Raw genomic sequence first — 24,376 nt, 5'->3', positions numbered from 1 at the left:
GACTGGTTTTGTGGTCCAGGGTCACATATATGTGTAAATATTTCTTAAATATATATTTTAAGAAAAGAAATTAAAAAACTATTTTCACTCAGAAATTGCTAGAAATTTTACAATACAAACACTGAATTAATAAGACTGAAATTGTATTTTATTGTAACATACTCCAATAATCAGTTTGATTTACTTTAAGGGGAGACATTGCAGGCAAAAACACTGTTTTTCATGCACCTGTCAAATTTGAGATTTTCTTAATTATATACAACATTTTATTCTCCGAACATTGTGAAAATATATTGTTTTCTGTCTGTTCTAAGTATTTTCTGAATTATGGAATAATATGAGATTTGATGAGATATCCTCTGTAAAAAAGTTTTGGCTCAAATATGTAAAAAAACAAAAAAAAAACAATTTAACAAGAATTTTGAGAATGACTTCATCCAGTGTTTAGATTTTTGTACTAAAAATGTAAGCAAATTAGCATATGTTTCATTAAATAAAGCCTCATTTGCATATTAAACCTAATATTTGAAAAAACTTGTAATACAAAAAATGCTTGCAATTATCAACGTAATCAATCAACTGGGTAAGTAAGGTGATAACTATTAATTTTTTTTACCCTATTCACCTGCAGTGTCTTGTCTTAAACTAGTGCGTTTTTGTTTTAAATTGCCATTTTAAAATTAAAACTATCCTCGTCTTCACTGGCGTTTTCACTGCGTTTCAGAAACAATCTCCATCTACACTACACAACCAAAAACACATCACATGACCATTCAGGCTGCATACGTCATTAAGGATGTTTTAATTTAAGAGAAGTAACCATAATAAAATTGACTGTTATACCTTTGGGTGTAAAAAAAAAACTGTAATTTACTTTAATATAACTTTAGTTTAATGGTTACTTTTCTTAAACAAGCCTGCAAAATGAGACGCAACAAAAGTCTCCGTTTTGCTCCGTTTACACTGAAACACAAACCCAAAGTTTTCAAACTAAAACAGGGTCTGCAGCGTTTTCAAAACTCTCCATTTTCAAAACGAAAACGCACTAGTGTAAACTTAGCCTGAAAGCAACCCCAAAGTTTTCAAACTAAGGCTACGTTTACACTAGTGCGTTTTCGTTTAAAACGCATAACTTTTGCTATGGTTACACCTGTCGTTTACACCACTCCTGTATTTTCGACCCTCAGAAAGAGACTTTTGAAAACGCCGCAGACCCCTTTTTAGTTTAAAAACAGTAGGGTTGCGTTTCAGTGTAAACGGGCCAAAACAGAGACTTTTAAAAACGATGACGTGGCATTACTCTATGTCTTAACGTAATTTCATCTGAAACAGGAATACAAGGCAGGACATATCAAGCAGTCCCGCCCCCTTTTTAAAATAGCCAATAGCATTTAGTTTATATCACAACTTGGGCCAGAGCATTAAGTTTGGTAAAGCTGCATTTGACAGCATATGACAGTCACAATCTCATTCATATCACTATAAAATAGAGGATTCGGTGTAGAATTCAAATTGGTTCGTTCTGTGGTCTCCATATGATCTGCTCCGCGCCATTGTGTCTCTGGATCAGCGCAGACTGTGTGACACATTGAGAAACCAGACTTCTTTGCCTCAATGGCAAGCATATCTACTGACTGAATCGTTCCCTATCCCCTATATAGTGCACTACATGCCATTCATCGTACAGAAAATGCAAATTCTGTGAACAAGTGTTTATAGTGTACAGTGTACCAGATTCAACTTAAAAACCTAAGTTCGGCAGCTGCCTTAAAATTTTAAGTTAAATCAGCTTAAAACTACAAGTCATTTTAACTTATTACAACAAAAATGAGTTGATTTAACTTGTGAGTTGAAATGACTTAAGTTGATTTAACTTAAAAATTTAAGGCAGCTGCTGAACTTAAGTTTTTAAGTTGAAACTGGTGAAAACTTTTTACAGTGTAGGGGTGGGATGCTTCGGATTCTGGAGAGCATTTGATTGGACAGAAAGTTTAATGAGAAGCTGAAGTGCAGGGTAATGTCATTAAAATCATTGGTCCATATTGGCGGAAGTTAAAGACTGTAAGTTTTGAATGCTTTTATCAAACGAATGTTGTCATTGTTTTGGAGCACACTAGATAACCTAAGGCTAGATTATTCATACTAAAAGCCAAAAAACGTGTAATTTTGATTTCGTGGGGACTTTAAATATAATATCTAATAAGCAATCAAGTAATAATTGGTGTTTTATTTTATTAATATTATCTGCAAAAATAAATTTGAAGTACACTACAAATGTAGCCTACACTGTAAAAAGTTTTCACCAGTTTCAACTTAAAAACTTCAGTTTAGCAGCTGCCTTCAAATGTTAAGTTAAATCAACTTAAGTCATTTAAACTCACACGTTAAATCAACTCATTTTTATTGTAATAAGTTAAAATGACTTGTAGTTTTAAGCCGATTTAACTTAAAAACTTAAGGCAGCTGCTGAACTTATGCTTTTAAGTTGAATCTGGTGAAAACTTTTTACAGTGTACATTCAATTAAGTGCACTTCTTTTTTTTTTTTCAAAATGGTACGGTTTACACAGTCTTTCTAGTGTGGAGTTTGAGAAATATGGTGTAGTTTCTAATTCTGCCTCAGTATGAAGCAGCTGCTGATGTTCGGAGCGCAGCGGCAGGAATGTGAGGGTCAGTGCTGCCACCTGGTCAGAGATCTCACTCTCAAACCCTACATTCACACTGCCTCAGCTTCTGCGCTCACAGGACAAGCAGCCCAACAGCTGTCTTTTACAACGAATATAATGCAATATCTGGCACTGCGCTTGTATAACAATATTTAAAGCTCCAGCTCTCCAAAATAATGTTCGATTTCACACCAGAGTGCATATTCTACGCTCTTCGCATTCTTCGTGTGGATTTGGGTCCAAGTTACACGGAGAGGGCGATCGCCACATTCTTTTGCTTTATCGGGTTTTCTATTAGGACGTATCTGAAGTAGATGAGAGGAGTCTGTTTTAACTGCAATTGTTCAAGTCATCTCGGATCCCCAGACAGGAAGCGCATACCGACTTTTGACATTTAAGAGCATTCGCATAAACATTTTTGCAATATAACTCCATTTATGACACTTCCCAGATTTTGCAAGTTAAATGTGAATGGAATGACACTATCCCTTCTGGGACTTTGCCTTCTCTGTATTTCCTTCCCAAAATTGGTCAAGAACAGCATAAGCGGTGTGTTTTGATGCCATTGACCTCTCAAATGCCTTACATCCTATTGACAAGAAAAAGTAAACAGATCTAAAATAGATATAATTCTAAAGCACTTCCACTGACAACATTAAAAGAGACAGTAATGATTTAATAAATCCATTCAAACAAAACAGACGTTTGCCAATAAAACTTAGCAGGTCATGTATAGCAATGACTTATTCCTCAAAGGCAAGACGATTTGACATTAAAAATGATCTAAAAACACGTATCACAAACAGAAAACAACATCAGTAAAGTCACAAGACAAATATATTAAAGATTTCCTCAGACATTCACACATTTCTGCCTGCTGCACTAACACGATCGGTTCTTTCAACAGAACCCTGTGGTACGTACATGAACGCAGGTCTAAAGCATCAACCGTGTCGAGAAAACCTCCTTTGTGTGAATTTGGCGTCCTTTACGGCAGAGCTCTTTACAGAAGCGTCCTGAACAGGATTTCTGATCATGAGCAGGCACAAACTCAGACGGGATGGTATGCTTCACAAAAACACTAGTTTTCCCTAAAGCTGTTTTTGTGCTTGTCTCACAGATAGAGACTGATGTTCCCCTGAATAGTTCCCAAGATAGTCTTGCGAGGAAGGAATCCACACACAGTGCTGTGGGCCTCAGCTGCAGAAGTGGTCCGGTTTCAGGCACGTAGTCCAGTGAATCTTCTCTGTCTCAGAACCAAACACTGGCCTTCGCTTTGTCTTGCTCAAGAGCTGCTGATAAGCAAATAAATCATTAAAACGTGTCCGTTTTACTCTGCAATGCAACACTGGTATGTGTTGTTTATAATAGCAGAAAGTGTGTTAGTTAAATGCAATGGTATTCAAATTCTGGCTGGATGAATAAAAAATAAACCAATAAAATCTTGTAAAAATAAAAGTAAAGTGAATTTAGGTGTAATACTATTACAAATGTACAGAATTCTAAAAATGATTTTCATTAAATTCTGTCAATTACATTTAAAATGAGATTACATTATAAAATATTTGAAAAAAATACACTTTTGATATTAGATGATTGCAATTGAATCCATTACTGACCAATAAATTAGAATATCTTTAATACTTTAATAACTGACATGGTATTGATATTTTAAGCATTCATATATATATAAATTCCAGAATAATGTGAAAATAATTGTGATGTGTTTCAAACTAGTCAAGACAAGGAAAAACTAGTTATTTAAGTGCATTATTATAATCTAAGTTGAGTCACAACTACCCGTTTACAATTTTTAACTCATAATGCAAAGCCATTTTTCGTTAGACATAATTTAATACTTTTATTCAGCAAAAATGCATTAAATCGATGAAAACTGACAGTAAAAATATTTCTAAAGTTCCAAAAGATTTCTATTTAAAATAAATGTAGTTTTTCGAGCTAATTATTTATCACAGAATCTTGAAAAAAGTATCCACAAAAATATTAAGCAGCACAACAGTTTTCGACGTTGATATTAAAAATGTTTCTTGATCAAATCAGCATATTTCTATGATTTCTAAAGGATCATGTACAGACTGGAGTAATGATGCTGAAAATTCAGCTTTGCATCACAGAAATATTTTACATTTTAACACATTATTTTAAATTGTAATAATATTTCACAATATTACGGTTTTTATTGTATTTTTAATCAAATAAATGCAGCCTTGTTAAGCATAATACTAATATTTGACCCTGGACCACAAAAACGGTCATAAGGGTCAATTTTTTTAAACATTTGGACGAGATACAAGATACAATTTTAAAATCTGGAATCTAAGGGTGCAAAAAAAATCTAAATATTGAGTAATCGCCTCTAAAATTGTCCAAATTAAGTTCTTAGCAATGCATATTACTAATCAAAAATTAAGTTTTGATATATTTACAGTGGGAAATTTACAAAATATCTTCATGGAACCTGATCTTTACTTAATATCATACTGATTTTTGGCATAAAAGAAAAATCTATGATTTTGACCCATACAATGTATTTTTGGCTATTGCTGCAAATATACAGGTGTATATATTATTATTATTATTATTATTATTATTTTTTTTTTATTTTTTATTTATTTATTATTATTATTATTATTATTTTATTATTATAATTATTGATATTACTGTTACCATCATCACAACATCATACTGTAATCACCATCCTTGGGATTATTGTTGTTTTTATTATTATTATTATTATTATGATTACTGTTATTATTGATATTACTGTTACTGTCATCACAAAATATTAACCGTATCATCACTACCTTTGGTGTTATAGTTGTTACTCCGATTTATGGCCATTTCTATTATTTTTGAACATGCTAATACTACCTATACTGCTACTACTACTTATACATTATTATTGTTCAGATTGTCTTGTTCTCATTTCTCATTTATTATCATTGTTGTTGTTTTTTTTTTGTTAGTATAGTTTTTTGTTTGTTTTTGTTTTGTTTTGTTGGTATTGTTTCTGTTGTTGTTGTTTCTGTTTCTGCATTTACCATGTATGTTTTTGCACTCCAAAAAAAAAAAAAAAAAAAAATATATATATATATATATATATATATACAGGTGCTACTTAAGACTGGTTTTGTGGTCGAGGATCACATTTTACTCTTACTGACCCAAAACTTTTGAAAGGTAGGCCTAGTGTATGAGATGCAGTAGCTTTTGTAAACTGTAAACTACATAATTCACTGAAACATGTAATAATCACAAGGTTATTTCCAACTAAAATGACTATGCACACTTCATAACACTGTATATATAGATTCATGATCTGTTCCCTCATCTTGTCTCACCTGTATCATGGTAGATGTCCACTGACCCATGGAAAGAAGAGGGCCAGCTTGGTGTCGGGATGCTACTCGCTTCCAGCTCTGTTTTGATTGCGTCTGTGCAGGACGTCGGGCTGCAAGATGCTCTTACACCAGGTAACAGAAGTGGGCTGAAGCGTGGATCCAGAGCGGGGCTGTGGGCGTGATGGAGCACGTGGTGGGCGTGGGAATGCGGATGTGGGTGGCGGGGGTGCATATGAGGGTACATTTCATGTACGTGAGGGTATCCTGCTCCACCCTGGGCTCCCAGGCCGTAGTGCCAAGAGTCAGTAAGAGCAGAAGGAGGGGGCAGGCCGGTTTGCGTGAGGCTGTGGCTGCTCCAGATACCAGTGTCTGCAGGGTGGAAGGCAGCGGCGTGGGGGAAGTCAGGGTGAGAGGAGGGGACACACGGGCTGGTTTGGGATGGGTAGCCGGTACCCCACAGGGACGACGGTAAAGAGCCACACTGACCCTCGGAGTGGGAGTTTCCTTCTGAAACACAACAAATCAAACCAGTTTCTTAGTCTTTTTTAAATGGTTTTGTAGTATTCTGTTATAACACTTAAAATGAAAGGGATAGTTCATCCAAAAATTAAAATTCTGTCATGATTTACTTGACCCTGCATAGACAGCAACACAACTAAAATGTTCAAGACCCAGAAAGTTTGAAGAAAGAAACATTTCTTTCGTGAATGCACGCCGAAAACTAACGATAATTGTTGGATAAAGTCATTATTTTTGTGTTCTTTGCGCACAAAATTTATTCTCATAGCTCACTGATGTGACATGGACTATTTTAACAATATTGTTACTACCTTTCCAGGCCTGGGAACATTTCAGTTGCATTGCTGTCTATTCAGCGACAGAAAGCTCTCAGATTTCATCAAAAATATCTTAATTTGTGTTCTGAAGATGGAACAATATGAAGGTGACTAATTAATGACAGAATTTAATTTTTTTTATTTTAACATAAAATCTCGGTGTTGACAAAAATCGTTCACAAGTTAACTATGTTAGCATAGCAGCAAAGCTGTATCGACCAATCAGAAGCCAGGACTGGAACTATCATGTCTATTTTTTGAGTAGTCAGAAATATTGTTTAACCTATCTTTTTTTTTCTTGATATTTTGCCACTTTTTATCTTATAGATTTATAAACATGCATGCAAAGTTGCAACAACTTGATGTTTGGTGGAATTTCTATTATGATTATTATGATCGTTTTCGAGTCAATTTGACCCACAAATTTAATGGTTAAAAGCAGAAAAAATTATGTATTGTGTTATGTTAGTTTCCCAACTCCACTCTATAGGTAATTACATTTACGCATTTGGAAGATGCTTTTATCTAAAAGAATTTACACCGCATTGGTGTTTTTGGTAGAAAATTTTCATGAGAATTGAACCCATAATCTTGGCTTTGCTAGTTACTTTTTCTGAGCTTCAGAAAAGCACACAGAACAAGTGCTTTTCCACACTTCTTCTTTTAAAAATGTTTAGTGCTGGGCAACGATTAATCGCAATTAATCGCATCCAAAATAAAAGTTTTTGTTTTATATATGCGTGTATACTGTGTATATTTTTTGAGTATATATAAAGACACATACAGTATATAGTTTGAAAATATATTATATTTATATAGTTTATATTATATATTATGTATTATTACATAAACATTTTTCTTAAACATATAGATGCATGTGTGTGTATTTATATATACATAATAAATATACACAGTGCATATTTTATTTACACAAAAACTTATTTTGAATGCGATTAATCACGATTAATCTTTGCCCAACACTAAAAATGTTTTTAAAAATGTGAGAAAAAAAATACTGTTACAATACTGTTTATGAAATGTATGACTTGTAAAAAAAAAAAAAAAAAAAAACTTAAAAAATAGTTCTTAAATACAGTTTTAAATATCATGTTTGTCTTTTGGTAATATGTGAGAACTATCAATGTTAATAGAGTGATTTTTCTTTAATCAACTGTATAAAATGATTCCTTACTAGTTTAAATAAACTACATTCATTTATTAGCACTATTACTCTATTTCAGGATTACAAATATTGTAGATGTAGAGTCTTTTACCTTTCCACGGTCCTCCAGAGTGAAGTCTCCCGGTCTTGGCGTCATTGCTGAAGGCACTGGGCTGGCTCAAAGCACGCGAGAAATGTTCGTCCACCACATCTCCGATGTCTCCACGGAAGTAGGTGAACACCACACACCTGGCACTCAAGTACTCGGCCTCGGCAGGCTGCGTCTCCTTGCAGCGCTCCTCTTCCCCAGCGTTCTGCTCCTCCTCTCGTGAGAGCTCAGGCTCGGGACGGGGCTTCAGCGCTCCAGGCTGCTTATTCTGGCCACAGTGAGAGGGAAACTCCTCAGAATCCTGCATCCTGCTGTAGGCACTCAACTTCTTCTGCTAGAAGACACAGATAGTGTTAAATACAAAGAATAACTGGTCAGGGGTTACAAGCTGGAGCACACACATTGACCACCTTGTCTTCCACCAAAAATAGATGGTGGAGGATTGTCTCTGAATTGATGGACCAGTGCCCACCCTTGGCACATTAGTGGTACGCTGATTTACGCCCATGAAGATTTCCGTACGAGAGACTGTATAAACACACTCAGCTGTAATTCACCGTATGGAATTTGAAGAATTCTATATAGAACGTCATGCGGTTTTATTTGGTAACAGTAGCATTTAGATTATAAATCACTCTGGAGACAGCTTCTCATATGTTTATTAGTGTTTTACACTTTTTAGAGTAACAAAATAATCAAATGCAAAGTATGGGAATACCTAAAATGTTAAAGAAAAAATATGCTTCATGTACTGAGACACAAGTCTAAACACTTGTTGACTGCAACTCCAACTCAATTAAAAAAGTGTTTTTTATTATTATTTGTAGTTTTGTTTCGTAACAAGTAGGCTACACATTTACTACAACTACAAATAATATCTAAAAATAACAAATAATGACTAAGAATGTATCATTTTTGGGAGCGCATTTTAAACCATCTCAGCAAAAAATGTTTTAAGCAGAACTTTCTTTTTTTTAACTCTTCATGAGTTGTCTGTGTCAGACTAAATCTATGACCTACCTGCTGCTGCTGATGATGGTAGTATGCCGCTTTGTACGCCGCTGCTGCCGCTGCTGCTGATGTCGCGGGCAAGTAGTGATGAGCTCCATAACTCTGATGATACATAACATCCAAACAACTCATGGCAGAGGCTTAGACGATCTCAAGAGGCTCTTCAGAAACACGGCAGCTTCCTCAAGCGCAGATAAATGCTGTCATCGTTCCCCCCCAATATAAACCTGAGCGTTGACAAAAGCGCCGCAGTTTGTGAAAGAAAATATTAGCATAAAAACAAAAGCGTCCCCATCGAGGCTTCCCCACCTACAGACAGACAGCTGATCAAAACAGAGCGACAGACGCAAACTGCTAGTGAAAGTTACAGGAGCTTCTGTGATTGGTAGGAAGTTTGGAGCGCTACGATCTGATTGGTGGAAGCAGGGCTTAGCTGAATAAACCGAAACAAATATTCATCAAGCAGTACTTTAACAGCAAGCGGCTAGTAAAAGGCAAAATTCTGTTACTGAGTTTCGCTTAAAGCTAACATTTAAACAATAGGCTACTTAACAGCTGCTTAGCTGAGGTTGTCAAGAGCTTTATGTCTTTATTTGCATTTATTTGCTTTGCATTCCTAATTTTCACTTATGTTTCTGTATGGCCTTACACATTTAATACATTTCGACGCTGGTAATAGCCTATATTAAGCGCTTGTGGGGAAATTGTAATAACTGAGGGTTTGTTTTGATGTCCTGTCCTCATAATTAACAATGCTTTAGGCAGGTTTGCATTAGGCTTGTGCTGCCACCTGCTGTAGACCAACTCAGTGTCCAAATCACTATTTACTGTCTGATGTTGCTGTTGTGAGAAAAGGTGATATAACATTAGACCTTATGATAGAAATTACAGAAAATGAAAGATTGAATTGTAAAGAACAACATGTTATACGTTTGTTTATTTTATTAGGAAAATTCCATATGCATAAGAAAAAGTGGGCTCAATGTGAACCAATTTTTTTCCTATTTTATTAATGACTTCAAATTGTATGTAAATATCTCGGAACAAACAAACAAACAAAAAATTTTCTTTCTTTCTTTTTTCTATTTTCGTTTCTTCTTTTTCTCTCGAAGCTAATGTTAATTTGATATGAATATGTAGTAATACCTCTTGTTCTTGTGGCATTTAATTAATAATAATAAACAAAAACATTAGACCTTTAAACATTCTTTCAGACAAAGAATGTTTTTATTTTTAGCTTTAGTTTTTTTGTGAATAAACAGCATTGTGTCATTTCAAAGTAAAATTAATAATATTATTTCTAACAATTTATGGTTAATATTAAATTATGATATAGACATAGCTAAAATGTAACATGTTGACAGATTTTATATGTCTACAAATATCCACTTTTCAGTAATTAATATTTGTGTCGTTTATTCTATGTTGTACGTTTTTTTCATGCACCTGTCAATTTTGAGTTAATTTAGTATTATTTCAGATTAGTGGACAGAAAACATCTAAAATACACTTTTAAGTGTTTCTTTTATAGCACTTTTTGTACATTTCTATTACAATACATTTCTTTAATTTTTCCTTCATTGAGCCAAAAATGTCCACTTTAGTAAACACCAAACTTTACAGTTGTATTACTATCTATATTCTAAAGATTTATACATAGGGGTGTTGTCATATATGGTTTGCCTGGTTTTATACAGCATTTTGTTATTGAAAAAAATGTCTGTTGTCACTTTTTTCTGATTTATGAAGTGATAAAAAGAGATGAAACAAGTTTGAACCTGGCTTTATCTAATGTTGAGATTTTTGTTCTAGAAATGAATAACAATGAAACACATTTTTGTGCAAATATTAGAAATACTGGTCTTTATTTCCATAAAAAATACTATGAAATATTATTGCAATTTAAAATAATAGTTTTCTGTTTCTATGTACTTTAAAATAGAATTGATTTCTGTGATCCAAAGCAGAATTTTCAGCATCATTACTCCAGTCTTCACATGATCTTTCAGAAATCATTCTAATAATTTCTTATCTATGTTGGAAACAGTTGGGCTGCTTAATTTCTTTTTCTTTTCTTTTTTTTTGTAATACTTTTTCAGGACTGTTTGATGAATGAAAGTTAAAAATAACAGCATTTATTCAAAACAGAAATCTTTTCTAACAATATAAATCTATTATTATCACTTTTTATCAATTTAACACATCCTTGCTGAATAAAAGTATCAATTTCTTTCGAAGAAAGAAAGAAAGAAAAAAAAATTATATTTTAAATAAATGCTGTTCTTTTGAATGTTTTATTCTTCACAGAATCCTGAGAAACTACCAGTTTCCAAAAAAAAAAAAATATGTTATCATGTTTTATTGTGTTAGTTAGCTGTATTTTTTTTTAGTTATTTTTACTAAATAACCCAGCTGCATTGTGATTGAGATTAATAGGAATGCACAATGAAAAGTTGAGTTTTTGCAAATTAACTCTTTATATATTAAGCAGCACAACTCTTTCCAACATTGACAATAAATCAGCATATTAGAATGATTTATGAAGGATCATGTGACACTTAAGACTGGAGTAATGACAGAATAAAAATCCAGCTTTGCATCACAGAAATAAATTCTATTTTAAAGTATAACAAAATAGAAAATCATTTTTTTAAATTGCAACAAAATTTCACAATACTACTGTTTTTTCTGTATTTTTAACCAAACAGCATTGATTGGCAGAAAAGACTTCTATATATATTAAAATATGAGAAAAATGTGTGTTGGATAAAGTGATGGATCAACATTTTGATCAGTTTATCAACACTTTATTTTCATATCAATACGCCAATAAACTTTTTTAATACCACGCATAAAACAGTAAACCAGTGTCAGAGTACTTATCCACTGTAACAAAGCCAAACTAATGCGACGGGGAGCTGTTTAGAAAAGACAAGATGGTTCATTATATTATTAATTTGCTCTGCCCAGCTCTGTTCCCAGTTGTTGTTTGATCTCATTCACTCATGTAGACAGGGCTGAACTTGTCATTGCAATGGTTTGTTCACTCTAAATGCAGAAAGAGAAGTGAATAATTCAGTGGTGTTGTGATACTAAGTTTATCTAGGGCACAGTCTGAGTAGGGACTTACAGCTACAATAGGACACACACGCATACATCAGTACAGTACAGTACAGTACAGTACAGTCTTCTCTTGTCGATCCAAGTTAATCCTACAGGCCTAACTGAATGAATCTCACCACAGTGTTCCACTTTCCTCTAATATAACTCTTATGACAATTCTTATCATGTTTATCAATTTTTTAATAAGCGTTCGAGCAGGAAACACAGAGGAGCTATAATAGTGAATTAGTTCTCTCTCTCCGCCTCACAGCTCACAAATGCTTCAAAGACTGAAACTCCACTGGCACACATTTTGTCAAACCCCCATGTGGTGGAGTCATTTTACTTGAGAACAAAGGAAATTAAAGTACAGTAAAATAAAGTGTGATCATTAGAAAATATGTAGAGTAGAAAGCCATTGTGTTACACTTTTTAAATATATAAATATTAAATTGGTTTTATGTCACTTCCAGTGCCAGACTGTGGAAAAGGGTGTCAACAGAATTCAAAACTGTAACTATAGAGTATGGGACAGTTTTCACCCACTTCATTCTATTAATCTACTTGCTGAAAAATACAGTGATCTACATAAAATTGGATATTTGGTGTACATGAGTGATACAATTTTATTTTTAAAAAACAATTTCACTTAACTGAACTGAACTATGACCAAGTGGTCTTTACAATCCACACTGGTTGGAGTTGTCGCAGGTGTGGCACAAAAGACATAAAGGTTGATGTATTGTACAGTCTAAATACAATCAATCCAGACAAGACCTTTGCATCTGAGAATTTGCCTGCAGACAAGACTTCTGTCCAGGGGAACAGTGGCATTAACCCTCAATTAAATGCAAATTAGAGTAACACAGCAACTTTGTTAATGCTGCGATAGTGTATTGAAAATAGAGGATGGAGAGTAACTGAGCATGTTCGACATTGAAGATAAAATCTACACCCATTCATCTCAAATCCACATGACAGTCTCACAGTCTACTGTATATATATATATATATATATATATATAGAGAGAGAGAGAGAGAGAGAGAGAGAGAGAGAGAGAGAGAGAGAGATATGTATACAAATATATAACAAGTATTCATAGCTGTTTCCTTTGTGCCACTAAAATAACATTTTGAGTGTTGCATTAGTAACATTTGCTGTAAAATATTCTCTGCCTGGTTCCATCATGTGTTCCTTATGTTGATTTTGATCGCTGCACACCTTTCTTGTGAATTTTGTGGCTGGAACATGTCTACACTGTCCTGTTGAATGAATAACATACACTGTCAGAAAAAAGGGTACGGTTGGGGTCCATTTGTGACACTTAGGGTACAAATGGTGAAGTTGTACCCTCGATGGGTCATAGTTGCACCTTAGTGTACTCATATGTACCATTCAGGGGTAAAAAAGGTACAGATATGTTTCCAACTGCCAGAGGGTCCACGTTTGTACCATTTAATCCCCAAAGAAAGGTACAATCACTTGTGTGACCAAAGGAGTAAGCCAGATGTCTATGAAATAGTGACCCAAAATTAAACAGAGCAAGATAATAATTTTCATGAGTTGTTGGTTATTTGGAAGAGATGCACAAAATAACCAAATATGTTCAAGAGCCTGCATCTTTCTGACCAGTTCTGAACAGTACACACGCAAATTACATTTTAGTGATTATGCAGACAGTCAAGATAATAACTTTTAAACGTAAAGCATATGTATTAAAGTAGGTCTGCATTTTTAATTGTAATTTTAAACTGATATAAGAGCTGTTTTAAGTTTTGTTTTTAATGTAGAGTTAAACAAATACACGTATTAATATTACTTAGCAAAAGCACAATGTAGTAGACAAAACTATTTAATGTTTATTAAACATTATATGGTGTACTACTTTGCCTCAGTTCAAATACATATTTTCGAAGCGAGCCTTTTCGTGTCGTCCAATGGGATTGTAGCCCGCGCTGTGCATTTTGAAAAAGAGATTGTGCATGACGCCGGTTATTCAGGACATCATTCGACGGAGGCACGGAGGATCTTCTTCAAAAACGGAAAGAAGCTGCCTGGAATACATGTCACTGAAGACGAAGCACAGAAATTTTGAGGTAAGTTTAATTTTAAGTACTGTGAAAATCTGTTGGTTCCCTTTCGATTTATGTTAACTTGACATTGCGTCTGTAGCCAAGCCTAACGTTAACGTTACCTGACGCGTGAGGGAAACCTTTCTTCGAAAACTGACCTGACAAAACCAACGCATTGCCATTACATTTTAAGCTTATTGTTATTATTACAATTGTTTTTTATCATTTAGCCGGAAATTAAGATATAATTTTTCGCTTAACTCATACTCCACTGAGAGATGGCATGAGACGCTGACAAAACAGCGGTGAAACGGCCATAGAAACAGCTTAGTTTTGTGCTTGCTTATACCGTAAATTTATAAATTCAGTTTACCAAAATGTTCTTACTACTCTAATGTTAACGTTACGTTAACGTTAACTTACCCGTGTTCACTCCGGACGCGGGCGAACGCCTTTTATTTTAACGCCTCTCCTAGTCTTTCTGGAATTATATACATTACGAATATTATCCGTGTTGATTTATATCAGTTTTGTTTGGTAACGTTACATATTTAACTAACGTTACAAACGTAAGTCCAGGAGAGTCCTAATTATTTGTTATGTCGTATTGAGGCGTCGGTATCGAGCCCTTCCAAGGACAGCAAGTAAAATTGGTTTAAGTTACCATTATTTATCAAAACTCGTGAAATATGTTTCTAATCTGTGAGATGCAAATTTAAATAATTTGGCTTTTAATAATACACTCTCAGTTAAAAAAAAAAAGTATAGTTCTCTGTTAGTTCGTTAAGTGTACATTTTGGTACCTTTTAGCTTTTGTACCTTAGGGTACTGTTCCAGTGACAGTACTGTACCTTTTTCTGGAAATGTATAAGTACTAACTTATTGTGTATTTTTCTGAATTAAAGCAATGTTTTTATACTGATGAATGTCCATTGAAAAAGAGATTTTATTGTTGCTGTTAAAACCTCAAGCTCACACAGACTATGCATTTTTTTCCCTTTAGAAAATAAGGTGGATTTAACAAATTTGTACACAAGATGGAGGTGGTAACAGTAACACTAGTACCAGTGCCAGCAGAACCCTATCAACAAACTTCAACAACAGAAATGTAAGTATAACACTGAGTTCTGTGTATTATATTTGTCCTATGTTTAGCGGTTAACCGTATTGATTTTTTTAATGCCTGATGCCAATATTTTAAAAAGCAGGGTGGCCAGTCAGCACACACAAGGAAAGTTGGGAGAGTTAGAGTTAGTTTCATCAAAATTATTTTAAAATTTTTATTCCGAAGATGAAGTCTTACTGGTTTGGAACGACATGAAGGTGAATAATTAATGACCAAACTAAACTTTTTGGCTGAATTAATGCTATAAGAAAGAAAATTTGAAAGACTAATAAGGTATCTTTAATTCTTTTTCTGTTACCGGCTTGAAAACTTCGGGCAAAAACAAGGGATTCTCCCATTTTTAAACTGTCACCGATAGCAATGTAGTAGTAGTAGATTGCTGAAGTCAGTAGATTTTACTCAGTCAAAATACATTTAATATTTTGGCTTTTATCATTATGTTAATTAATATTGAAATTAATTAAAATATTAACAAAATTACAAATTTGAGCCAGGGAAGATAAGAGAGATGAACATCCTCAGGGGTCAGTGATATCACAGATTCTAAATCAGTTATTAGCTTAAAATGAATGTTGAATGTCGATATAAATAAACAGTATGCTATAATGATAATTTACAGTTAAAACAAATTTTGTAGAAACATTGTAATTTTCTAAACCTTCAGGTAAACAAATATTTGTGCATTCAATCTTAGAAATATTTGTATATTACTAAAGGGAAATGGCAATGAAAGAATATTAAAATGTCTGATTTGATTGTTTTGAAGTATTTTTAGTTAATTTAAATGATTAACTTTATCTTTTTGTAAATTTTCAGTTGTGTGATGAAGCTGACCGAATGCATTCATCAACTGTCAGTTTAAGCCGGCACTTCAGGGATGGCTTTACCAGTATTGTGCCCAAGGTGCTTCAGCTTGTTCAAAGAAATGCTCCGTTGGACGAAGTCTACAAGAAGCAAGAGAAAAGATGCTTGCAGAAGATCTAGGTATTGACATAAACATAGTGGTTTTGTGATTATCTATTAAGCTTTTTTAAGAACTGATAGTCCCCCTGTAGTCAGATTTAATCCCTTAAAACTCATCTTTGATCACCAAAATAAGATATTTAAATGTTTTTTCTTTGTGTGAAAAAAATCTTCATGCCTTAAAATTGCTCGAATGTAACTCTACACCTTGATTGGTTACAAGGTAGTTTATGTCAAAATTTTCACATTATTTGTCTTAAAACATTTAAAACAGCACATTGCATTGTTTTACTGATAGATTTTTGATGTTTTCTTTTCTTCTCAGTGTGATGCTGATACTCCATACCCAACCATATAGTTGGCAGAAACTGACTGGAAAATGGCTTTCTCCAAGAGGGTACAACTTTTCAAAGTGGATGGTGTGGAGTTGTGCAAGGAACTAGGAGTTGAAGAAAGGATCACTACAATGCACAGCCTTCAGTGCTTACTATTGTTTTCAACTTGGCTTGTCCACCCTACATGAAGAATTCACTGACTTTCTGGCAGCATGCCATAGCAAAGATAACTGAGGTGGGTGGCAAGCCCCTTACAATATCTATCACCCAAATAATTAATATCCTGTGTTTAAAAATGCCAAATATACTGATGCACAAGGGTGAAGATTTCGACATTCAGTGTTTCAAAAGTGACAATTTAAGTTCAATACATTTTAAATGTCAACAGTGTATATATATAATGTGGCAAGTTTTTTTTAATACCAGTGTCATATGATTCACAGTTCCATGCATACGCAGTAAAAGTTGACTTTGAATGAAGTGTTATAAAACCAGGACAAGAGATGGACTTTCAGGCCCTTGCCGTATACTCTGCTTATGATAAATAAGTAGTTTGTGATCCCCAAGAATGTTTAAAAAGTTCCAATTAGTACTGTGTATTAGTGTAGTACTGCGTTTGGTAAAAATGGGTTTGTGATAAAAAAAAATGTACGCATATAAAGTTACAATTAATGAAATGTGTACTGTTGGAAAAAGGTTGTTTTTGATATTTAATGTTTAAAACATTTTTTAGAAAATGTAGAATGCAGTAGAAAAATTTACTTAATGGGATGTATTGATTATGAAAAATTTTATATTAAGCTTAATATTCTTGATATTTACAATTTTATAAAATGTTTTAAAAAGTTAGAAATAGTATAAACAATTGTTTTTGGAAAAAAGAATTGCTCAATATTTGCATCCTGTTAAGACACATTGAGGTAGAGCTTATTTTGTGATAAAATTTTAGGGTATAATCAATTAATGGAATGTGTACTGTTGGGAAAAAATGTTTTGCTTTATAAGAACAGTTTTGAGTATAATTTTTTTTTTTTTTTTAAGTAAAATTTTGCAATATGCATCCTGTTATGACATTGTGATAGAGCTTAAAACATTCATCCTGTGAAAAATGTGAGAATGTAATGTTTTGAATGTTTAATAAATGTGATAAACAGCATCCTGGCCTTTTTAATGTGTTGTATGTAGTACATATTTGCCACCATAAGGTACAAAAGGCTTGTCACTGGGGCAGTACCCTTAAAAAAGACTAATTTGTACCTTTTTTAAAAGTACATTATGGTACCATAGCACTAAATGGTACAATTTAGTCAGCAAAGGTACATATTTGCCTTTGTACGGTACATACTGCAAGGGTACAGATATGTACCCATGTGAAAGGGTACAACGGGTGTACCCTTGAGGGTACTGCCCCAGTGACAAGCCTTTGTACCCCTGAAGGTACAAATTTTGCACATTTTTTCTGACAGTGTAGGCTGTATCCGAAATTGCCATCTATACCCTCAAATAGGGCACTATTTAAGGGGACAGCCGTTTTAAGTGGTGTTCGAAACTATAGTGGACCTTCTCAAGTGCACTCATTCAATCCCACAATGCACCGCAAGCGTACAACCGATGTATCCTTAACAGCTAGACATAACCCATAATGCACTGTGTGTTGCGTGCCGATTGAATTCCCGCGTCTCGCCAGAAGATGGCGCCCGAAGCTGAATCATCCATCCATTCATTTTACAACGTGCTCGTCAACGGCGTAATACAGCGTACAACACAGGTACAAATTCGTTGTAAATTGATTATTAAATTTGTTTACCTATAGGGTTTACATGTCATTTCCGTGACAGAGTTCAAGATAAATCGTTTAATCTTACTACTGGAACTGCCTGTTTTAAATTATTATTAAACAGCAAGCAAACAAAAGCGGCAGTCCTTCCGGTGCACTTAGTGTCCGAATTCACTCACTCATTTATGTTCACTCCTTCAAGTGGACTGTATGAGTGGACTAATGTAGAGGATAGTGAATAGGGTATAGGGGGCGATTTCGGATACAGCCATAATCTTGATATGTTGAGCAAGTTTAATTGAGAGCTTCTCAAAGGGAAAATTCACCCAAAAATGAAAATTCTGTCATTAATTACTCACCCTCATGTCGTTCCAAACCAATAAGACCTTTGTTCGCCTTTGGAACACAAATTAAGATATTTTTGATTAAATCCAAGAGCTTTCTGATCCTCCATAGACAGCAAGAGTCCTACCATTTTCAAGGTCCAGAAAGGTACCAAGAAAATCGACAAAATAGTCCATGTGAGATCAGTGGTTCAATCGTAATTTTATGAAGCTATGAAAATACTTTTTGTGCACAAAAAACTAAAATAACTTTTTTCAACGATTATTCTTCTCCATGTCACCCTAGCACCATTTTGGAGAGTACCACGACATATGCGCATTTGTTTTTTGTGCAACAAATAAGTATTCTCATAGTTTCATAAAACGATGGTTGAACCACTGCTGCTACATGGACTATTTTGTTGATGTTCTTGGTACCTTTCTGGACTTTGAATGTGTCGGTTACCTTGCTGTCCATGGAGGGCCAGAAATCTTTCAGATTTCATCAAAAATATCTTAATTTCTGTTCTGAGGACGAACAAAGATCTTACGGTTTTGGAATGACCTGAGGATGAGTAATTAATGACAACGTTTTCATTTTTGGATGAACTATCCCTTTAATGAGGGATATATGAATTAAAACAAAGATATAGTACTTATCATATAGTACTTCCATAATCATGATTATATACGTTCATCCAAATGATGTAGAGATATAGAGCTGCTTGAAATAAAGTGTATCCATAGCAGATTTTATCTGCATGAAGCTGTGGTCCATTTTAAGCACAAGTTCTTCTTGAACAGCCTCTCTTCCTCTTCTCCAGATGGCTGTGCAGAAGCGTAGCCCCCAGGAACTGATAAATCCCAAGAGTCTCAGAAAAAGGGGGCTCTTAAATGTTTATTCTTTGCATCTCTGCTTTGCTTTAATACTTACTGAAGCCCTCAATGGAGGAGAACGTGTTTGCATCTTCAGCAATCTGTCAGATAAAAAACAATTGTTTTAGTAGGGGCATTTCATTGCAGTCCACAAGGCCTAATATTTAAAGGGACAGTTCACTCAAAAATGTCAATTCTGTCATTAATTACTCACTCTCATGTCATTTCAAACCCATAACACCTTAGTTCATCTTTGGAGCACAAATTAAGATATTTGTGATGAAATCCGAGACCTTGACCCTCCATAGACAGCAATGCAACTAAGGACATTATGCATCGTGGTACTCTCATGAATGTCGAAAACGTATAAAATAGAGTTATTTTTGTTTTCTTTGCGCACAAAGAGCATTCTCCATGCTTCATAAAATTACAGTTTAACCACTGATGTCACATGGACTATTTTATTTGTCCTTACTACCTTTCTGGGTCTTGAATGTGTCAGTTGCATTGCTGTCTATGCAGGGTCAGTAAGCTCTCGGATTTCATCAAAAATATCTTAATTTGTGTCCTAAAGATGAACAAAGGTCTTACGGTTTTGGAATGATATAAGGGTGAGTAATAAATGACTGAATTTTCATTCAACTATCCCTTTAAACAGCAACATTTCACCCACACTCTTACTGAAAATTATAATATTTGAAAGAGGTTTCTTCCAGTCCTGGCTGGTGTTAGTCTAAGTACAGCCTAGTTGAACAGGGTCAATTGACGTATTATAATAAGCTAACATGATTGTTTAAACGAACGCTGAATAAATCTAGTTGTGTTTTCTATCCACCTTGTGATGATTTGACTGTCTTCTTTCCACATAATGAGCCACAAATCGTGTTAAATTAGAGGTTGATGTGAAATCTTGTATTCTCCAGAGTGCTATAATTCATAAGCTTCACTAGACCCTGAGAACACAGCAATATCTCCAGCAGAACGAGGTAATCGTGTGCATAACTATCCCATCATGCCTTAAGGCAGTGTTAGCAGTTATCTCTATGACATCAGCGAGGCGTAGGGTTTAATGGGGTTCAATTTGTGTCACGGGCAAAATCAAAGAACATCATTTCTTGGTGAAATTTAAAATCCTTCCCCAAGACAAATGGTGAAATATGTCACAGAGAGGTCTTAATGGGAACAGCAACAAGCATGTCCTAGGACACAAAGATTGCCTTCACATTTTTAATTGTTCAGAAACAATCCAGCTGGTTTAGAAATCCCACGGTCACACTTGTGCTGCATTACAAATTTGAATGTTAATTGCATATGCGACTCTTGAAAGGCGGCTCAATCCTGCTTGTGTGACCACCAAGGGGCAGGTTTTTCATGTTAATTGGTCACCTTCATTATTGTTCATTTAAATAAATGTACCACTCTATCAGAACCATCTTCAGCACTGATTGGACTTATGAGCACCAGATAATTGGATGGTTGTTTTTGCATTCAAATACTGTCCTTTTGGCAAATTTGCTTTTTGAAAAGCAATTAATGCCTTGTTAAAATTTCAAAGACCTCATAGACTGAGACTATCGCACTTATCTTTGCTCTCTGAATGTCACTTAAAATCAGATAATATGCTTTTGGATGGTTATTAACAATGAATAGTTTAAAACAGGCAATGCATGCAAATGTAAGACTTTTAAAGACATTTTAAGACAAAGCAAAAATAGGCCTCACTGCAGTTTCCAATAGAAATGAACACTAGATGCGGTAAAACAGTATTTTCGTACGCTTTTATGATTCCAGCTCCCAGATTCCAGTCTCGTTTTCCGGACATAAGCTTGCTTGATAGCTCAGCCAGCACAGAATTGGACTTGCGGAATCTTTGGGTCAAATCTTGTGAAAAACATGACTCACAATGAAAGAGCTGAAAGAATAGAGATCGAAAAACAAGCTAAAACAGCATGCTTGCGATTGTGTTTTTACTTCACATTTGATTTTGTTCATACTATCGGGTAGGCTTAGGTGTAAGGCAGATGGTACATTATTTTAAAAACATCACGGTGCATTAGAGTTATAGCGCCACTCAATGGACTTTTTAAGTGACACGTACAAAACCAACCTCACATAAAACCATATGTACATTCATCTGTTCTGTTCTGGGGGAAAAAACACTCTTTAGGCGCATTCTTCATTCTGCTGTACCAGCGCTTTTATTAATTAACAGAGAATGCGGTTAATTCCCATGCATCTCTGCCTGAATTGCTATAATTACACGGCTTGTACTGAGACCTCGGTTAGACCATGAGCAATGCTGGCACACAAAGTCTGTCTAGACTTTCTATTTCTGAAGGACTGCGTTTTCCTTCTATGAAGGACTTGTCGTCCTGATGCCCTTCTGCCTTTAATGATTCTAATTCCCCATGCAAATACCATTCATTTGCCTCAGTTGAATAATTCTGGCCTCAGTTTAACCCTAAGGCTGTAGTTACTACAGTGCAGAAGAAGACCTGCCACTGGGACCCCATTTTGTAGGTGCGCAGCACCTCACTTGATCATTTCAAAGGCTGAGGTGTCATTGTGTGCCACTATCCATGCATCGGACTGATTAATTATGTGGTCATTAACGGGGTGTGTGACAAGCGCTCATGCAGAATGTGTGTGTGTGTGTGTGTGTGTGTGTGTAAGGCAAATTTAACAGGGGTGATAATCCCTCATTACTCGCATACATCTATAAGTCTGTCTTGTTAACAGTCATATCATTATAGTGTCATAAAGATTATTTAGACAGTGTAAGGTGATTCATTTTACATTGCATAATTTATTATATGATGTATTATATCGCATATATATTATATAGCCTTTTGTGCGATTTGAGGGGCACGCAAGTCACGACACGTCATCAGTCGGCAATATTGGCGGCACTGAATGTAAACAATGCCACTGAACCAAACGAAACTTGTATATTTTGCTGTTGAAAATTGTCAATTATTGTCATGTTTTGGGCTGTACTAATCAGTCAGAACAGGAAAAACATTTGGAGTACTATAGACTGCCAAAAGTTATAACAAATCAAAGAAAAGAGTCTGAAGAGTCAAAAAACGGTCTGAGGAACAAAAGGTGTTTGTCCCAAACTGAACCAGGATTTCCAGGCCAGGTATCTTGACAACATTCATGTCTGTTCTTATCATTTCTGGTCAGGTAGGTGAAATATTAGGCTAATATCTTTATTAATACGTTAGTAACTAACGTTAATACCAATACTAAAGTTAATACCCCCTATTAACTTTGGTTTGGCAAAATATTTGCGCCATTTCCTGCTTACTAATTCCTTCTCTATATGATTTAGTAGCTTTCACACATTTTCTCCATGGTTTAGACAGCATAAATTAGCAAAACAACGTTTTCAGTAGTACATTAACTGTGCAATCAATGCTGTTGTTTACATCTGAGTATTGCCAATATAGTGCAAACCATCTATAGTGCAGCCATCTTGGATGTTTACTGACACCTAGTGGTACGTTTTTATTAGTTAAGTTTGACCATGGTAGTAAATATTATTCGAATGGTCATGCTATTTATTGTTAAAAACATGGAAATAAAAGAAACTGAAAACTGATTTTTTTTTTTACGTGGAGGTAAGTCATTTTGTGTGAATGTGCAAGACTTCTGGTTCATTAGCTGCTGTAGGAAAACAGCGGGAAGAATAACAAAGTGTAGTAAACTGTAAAACTGTTTGCACTACAAACCAACCCTGATAGCACACATACACATCGGAGACTTCTATTTGACGTCTGCATTTACATCTGCAAGACGTAGTTTGCTCATCTGCAATACGTCTATAGGATGTTTCCTATCAGATGTCAAATAGACGTCTATTAGATGTGTTCAAGATGTTTGATTTAGAATAAACATACGTAAAACTGCCAGACGTTTGTATGCAGTAGATGCTTGCCAGATCAAGAGATCTTTAACGGACATCTTGCAGACGTACATGTACAATATCAAGCAGCGAAACGAGCTGTTTTGTAAAGCTAAAAATGGACTTTATCTACAAAAACCTCCTTAACAAAGACAATGAGCAAAACTGAGTAGCAACATCCCTCTAAATAAACTGTCAAAAACAATGTCCTACCTGATCTCATGGCGAAAACGTACCTGTGGGAACCTTTTCGCTATCCACGAAATATGTATCAATAAGTGCATATCACTGCAGTTTCCAATAGAAATGAACACTATGCGGTAAAACAGCATTTTCGTACGCTTTTATGATTCCAGCTCCCAGATTCCAGTTTCGTTTTCCGGACATAAGCTTGCTCGATAGCTCAGCCAGCACAGAATTGGACTTGCGGAATCTTTGGGTCAAATCTTGTGAAAAACATGACTAAGGCCCCGATCACACCGAACGCGTCTTTTCGTTCTAAAAACGCGAGGCGCACAGCACTGCCTTTTTTTGGTGACTTTTAAAAAAGAGCAGTGTGCTGCGGTTTTTTTATGTTGCTAAGCAATGACCAAAACAGCTGTCCTGTCAGTCAAATCAAAGGATTATAGCGCGAGCGCTCTAAAATCTTAGTTTTTTGCTGTTAAGTAAACTGTCATATTAGCAGAAACCCTAAATAATACAGCTCCGGGTTACCCACGATAGACAACAAAGGTTTCTCCTCCTTTTCTG

At 34.9% G+C, this 24,376-nt stretch overlaps 1 protein-coding gene across 2 annotated transcripts; it reads right to left on the bottom strand.

Moving 5' to 3' along the window:
• Positions 1-3,320: 3,320 nt before the first annotated feature.
• On the bottom strand, positions 3,321-9,445 carry vgll3 (vestigial-like family member 3). Of its 2 annotated transcripts, none has more exons than XM_073846283.1 (4): positions 9,155-9,445; positions 8,138-8,468; positions 6,028-6,534; positions 3,321-3,960 (listed from the first exon to the last, which is right to left on the bottom strand). In XM_073846283.1, the coding sequence occupies exons 1-4, from the start codon at positions 9,275-9,277 to the stop codon at positions 3,917-3,919; spliced, it is 1,005 nt and encodes a 334-aa protein (XP_073702384.1). In that variant the 5' UTR covers positions 9,278-9,445; the 3' UTR covers positions 3,321-3,916. The 2 variants fall into 2 exon arrangements, with proteins under 2 accessions (XP_073702384.1, XP_073702385.1); XM_073846284.1 differs by having other exon boundaries at positions 3,321-3,957.
• Between the last annotated feature and the right edge of the window lie 14,931 nt (positions 9,446-24,376).

Source organism: Garra rufa, chromosome 8 (genome assembly GCF_049309525.1).
Source record: "Garra rufa chromosome 8, GarRuf1.0, whole genome shotgun sequence".
Taxonomy (NCBI): Eukaryota; Metazoa; Chordata; class Actinopteri; order Cypriniformes; family Cyprinidae; genus Garra; species Garra rufa.
The sequence above is the reverse complement of the archived record's forward strand: the minus strand, read 5'-3'. Positions and strand labels throughout refer to the sequence as shown.

Excerpts from the sequence above, each read along its gene's own strand:
- vgll3 (XM_073846283.1), bottom strand. The coding sequence starts at position 9,277 with ATGAGTTGTTTGGATGTTATGTATCATCAGAGTTATGGAGCTCATCAC. Across the intron at positions 8,469-9,154 it reads ACCATCATCAGCAGCAGCAG|CAGAAGAAGTTGAGTGCCTA; the intron begins GTAGGTCATAGA and ends TGTGTCTTCTAG. Across the intron at positions 3,961-6,027 it reads GGACATCTACCATGATACAG|CAGCTCTTGAGCAAGACAAA; the intron begins GTGAGACAAGAT and ends TTTGCTTATCAG.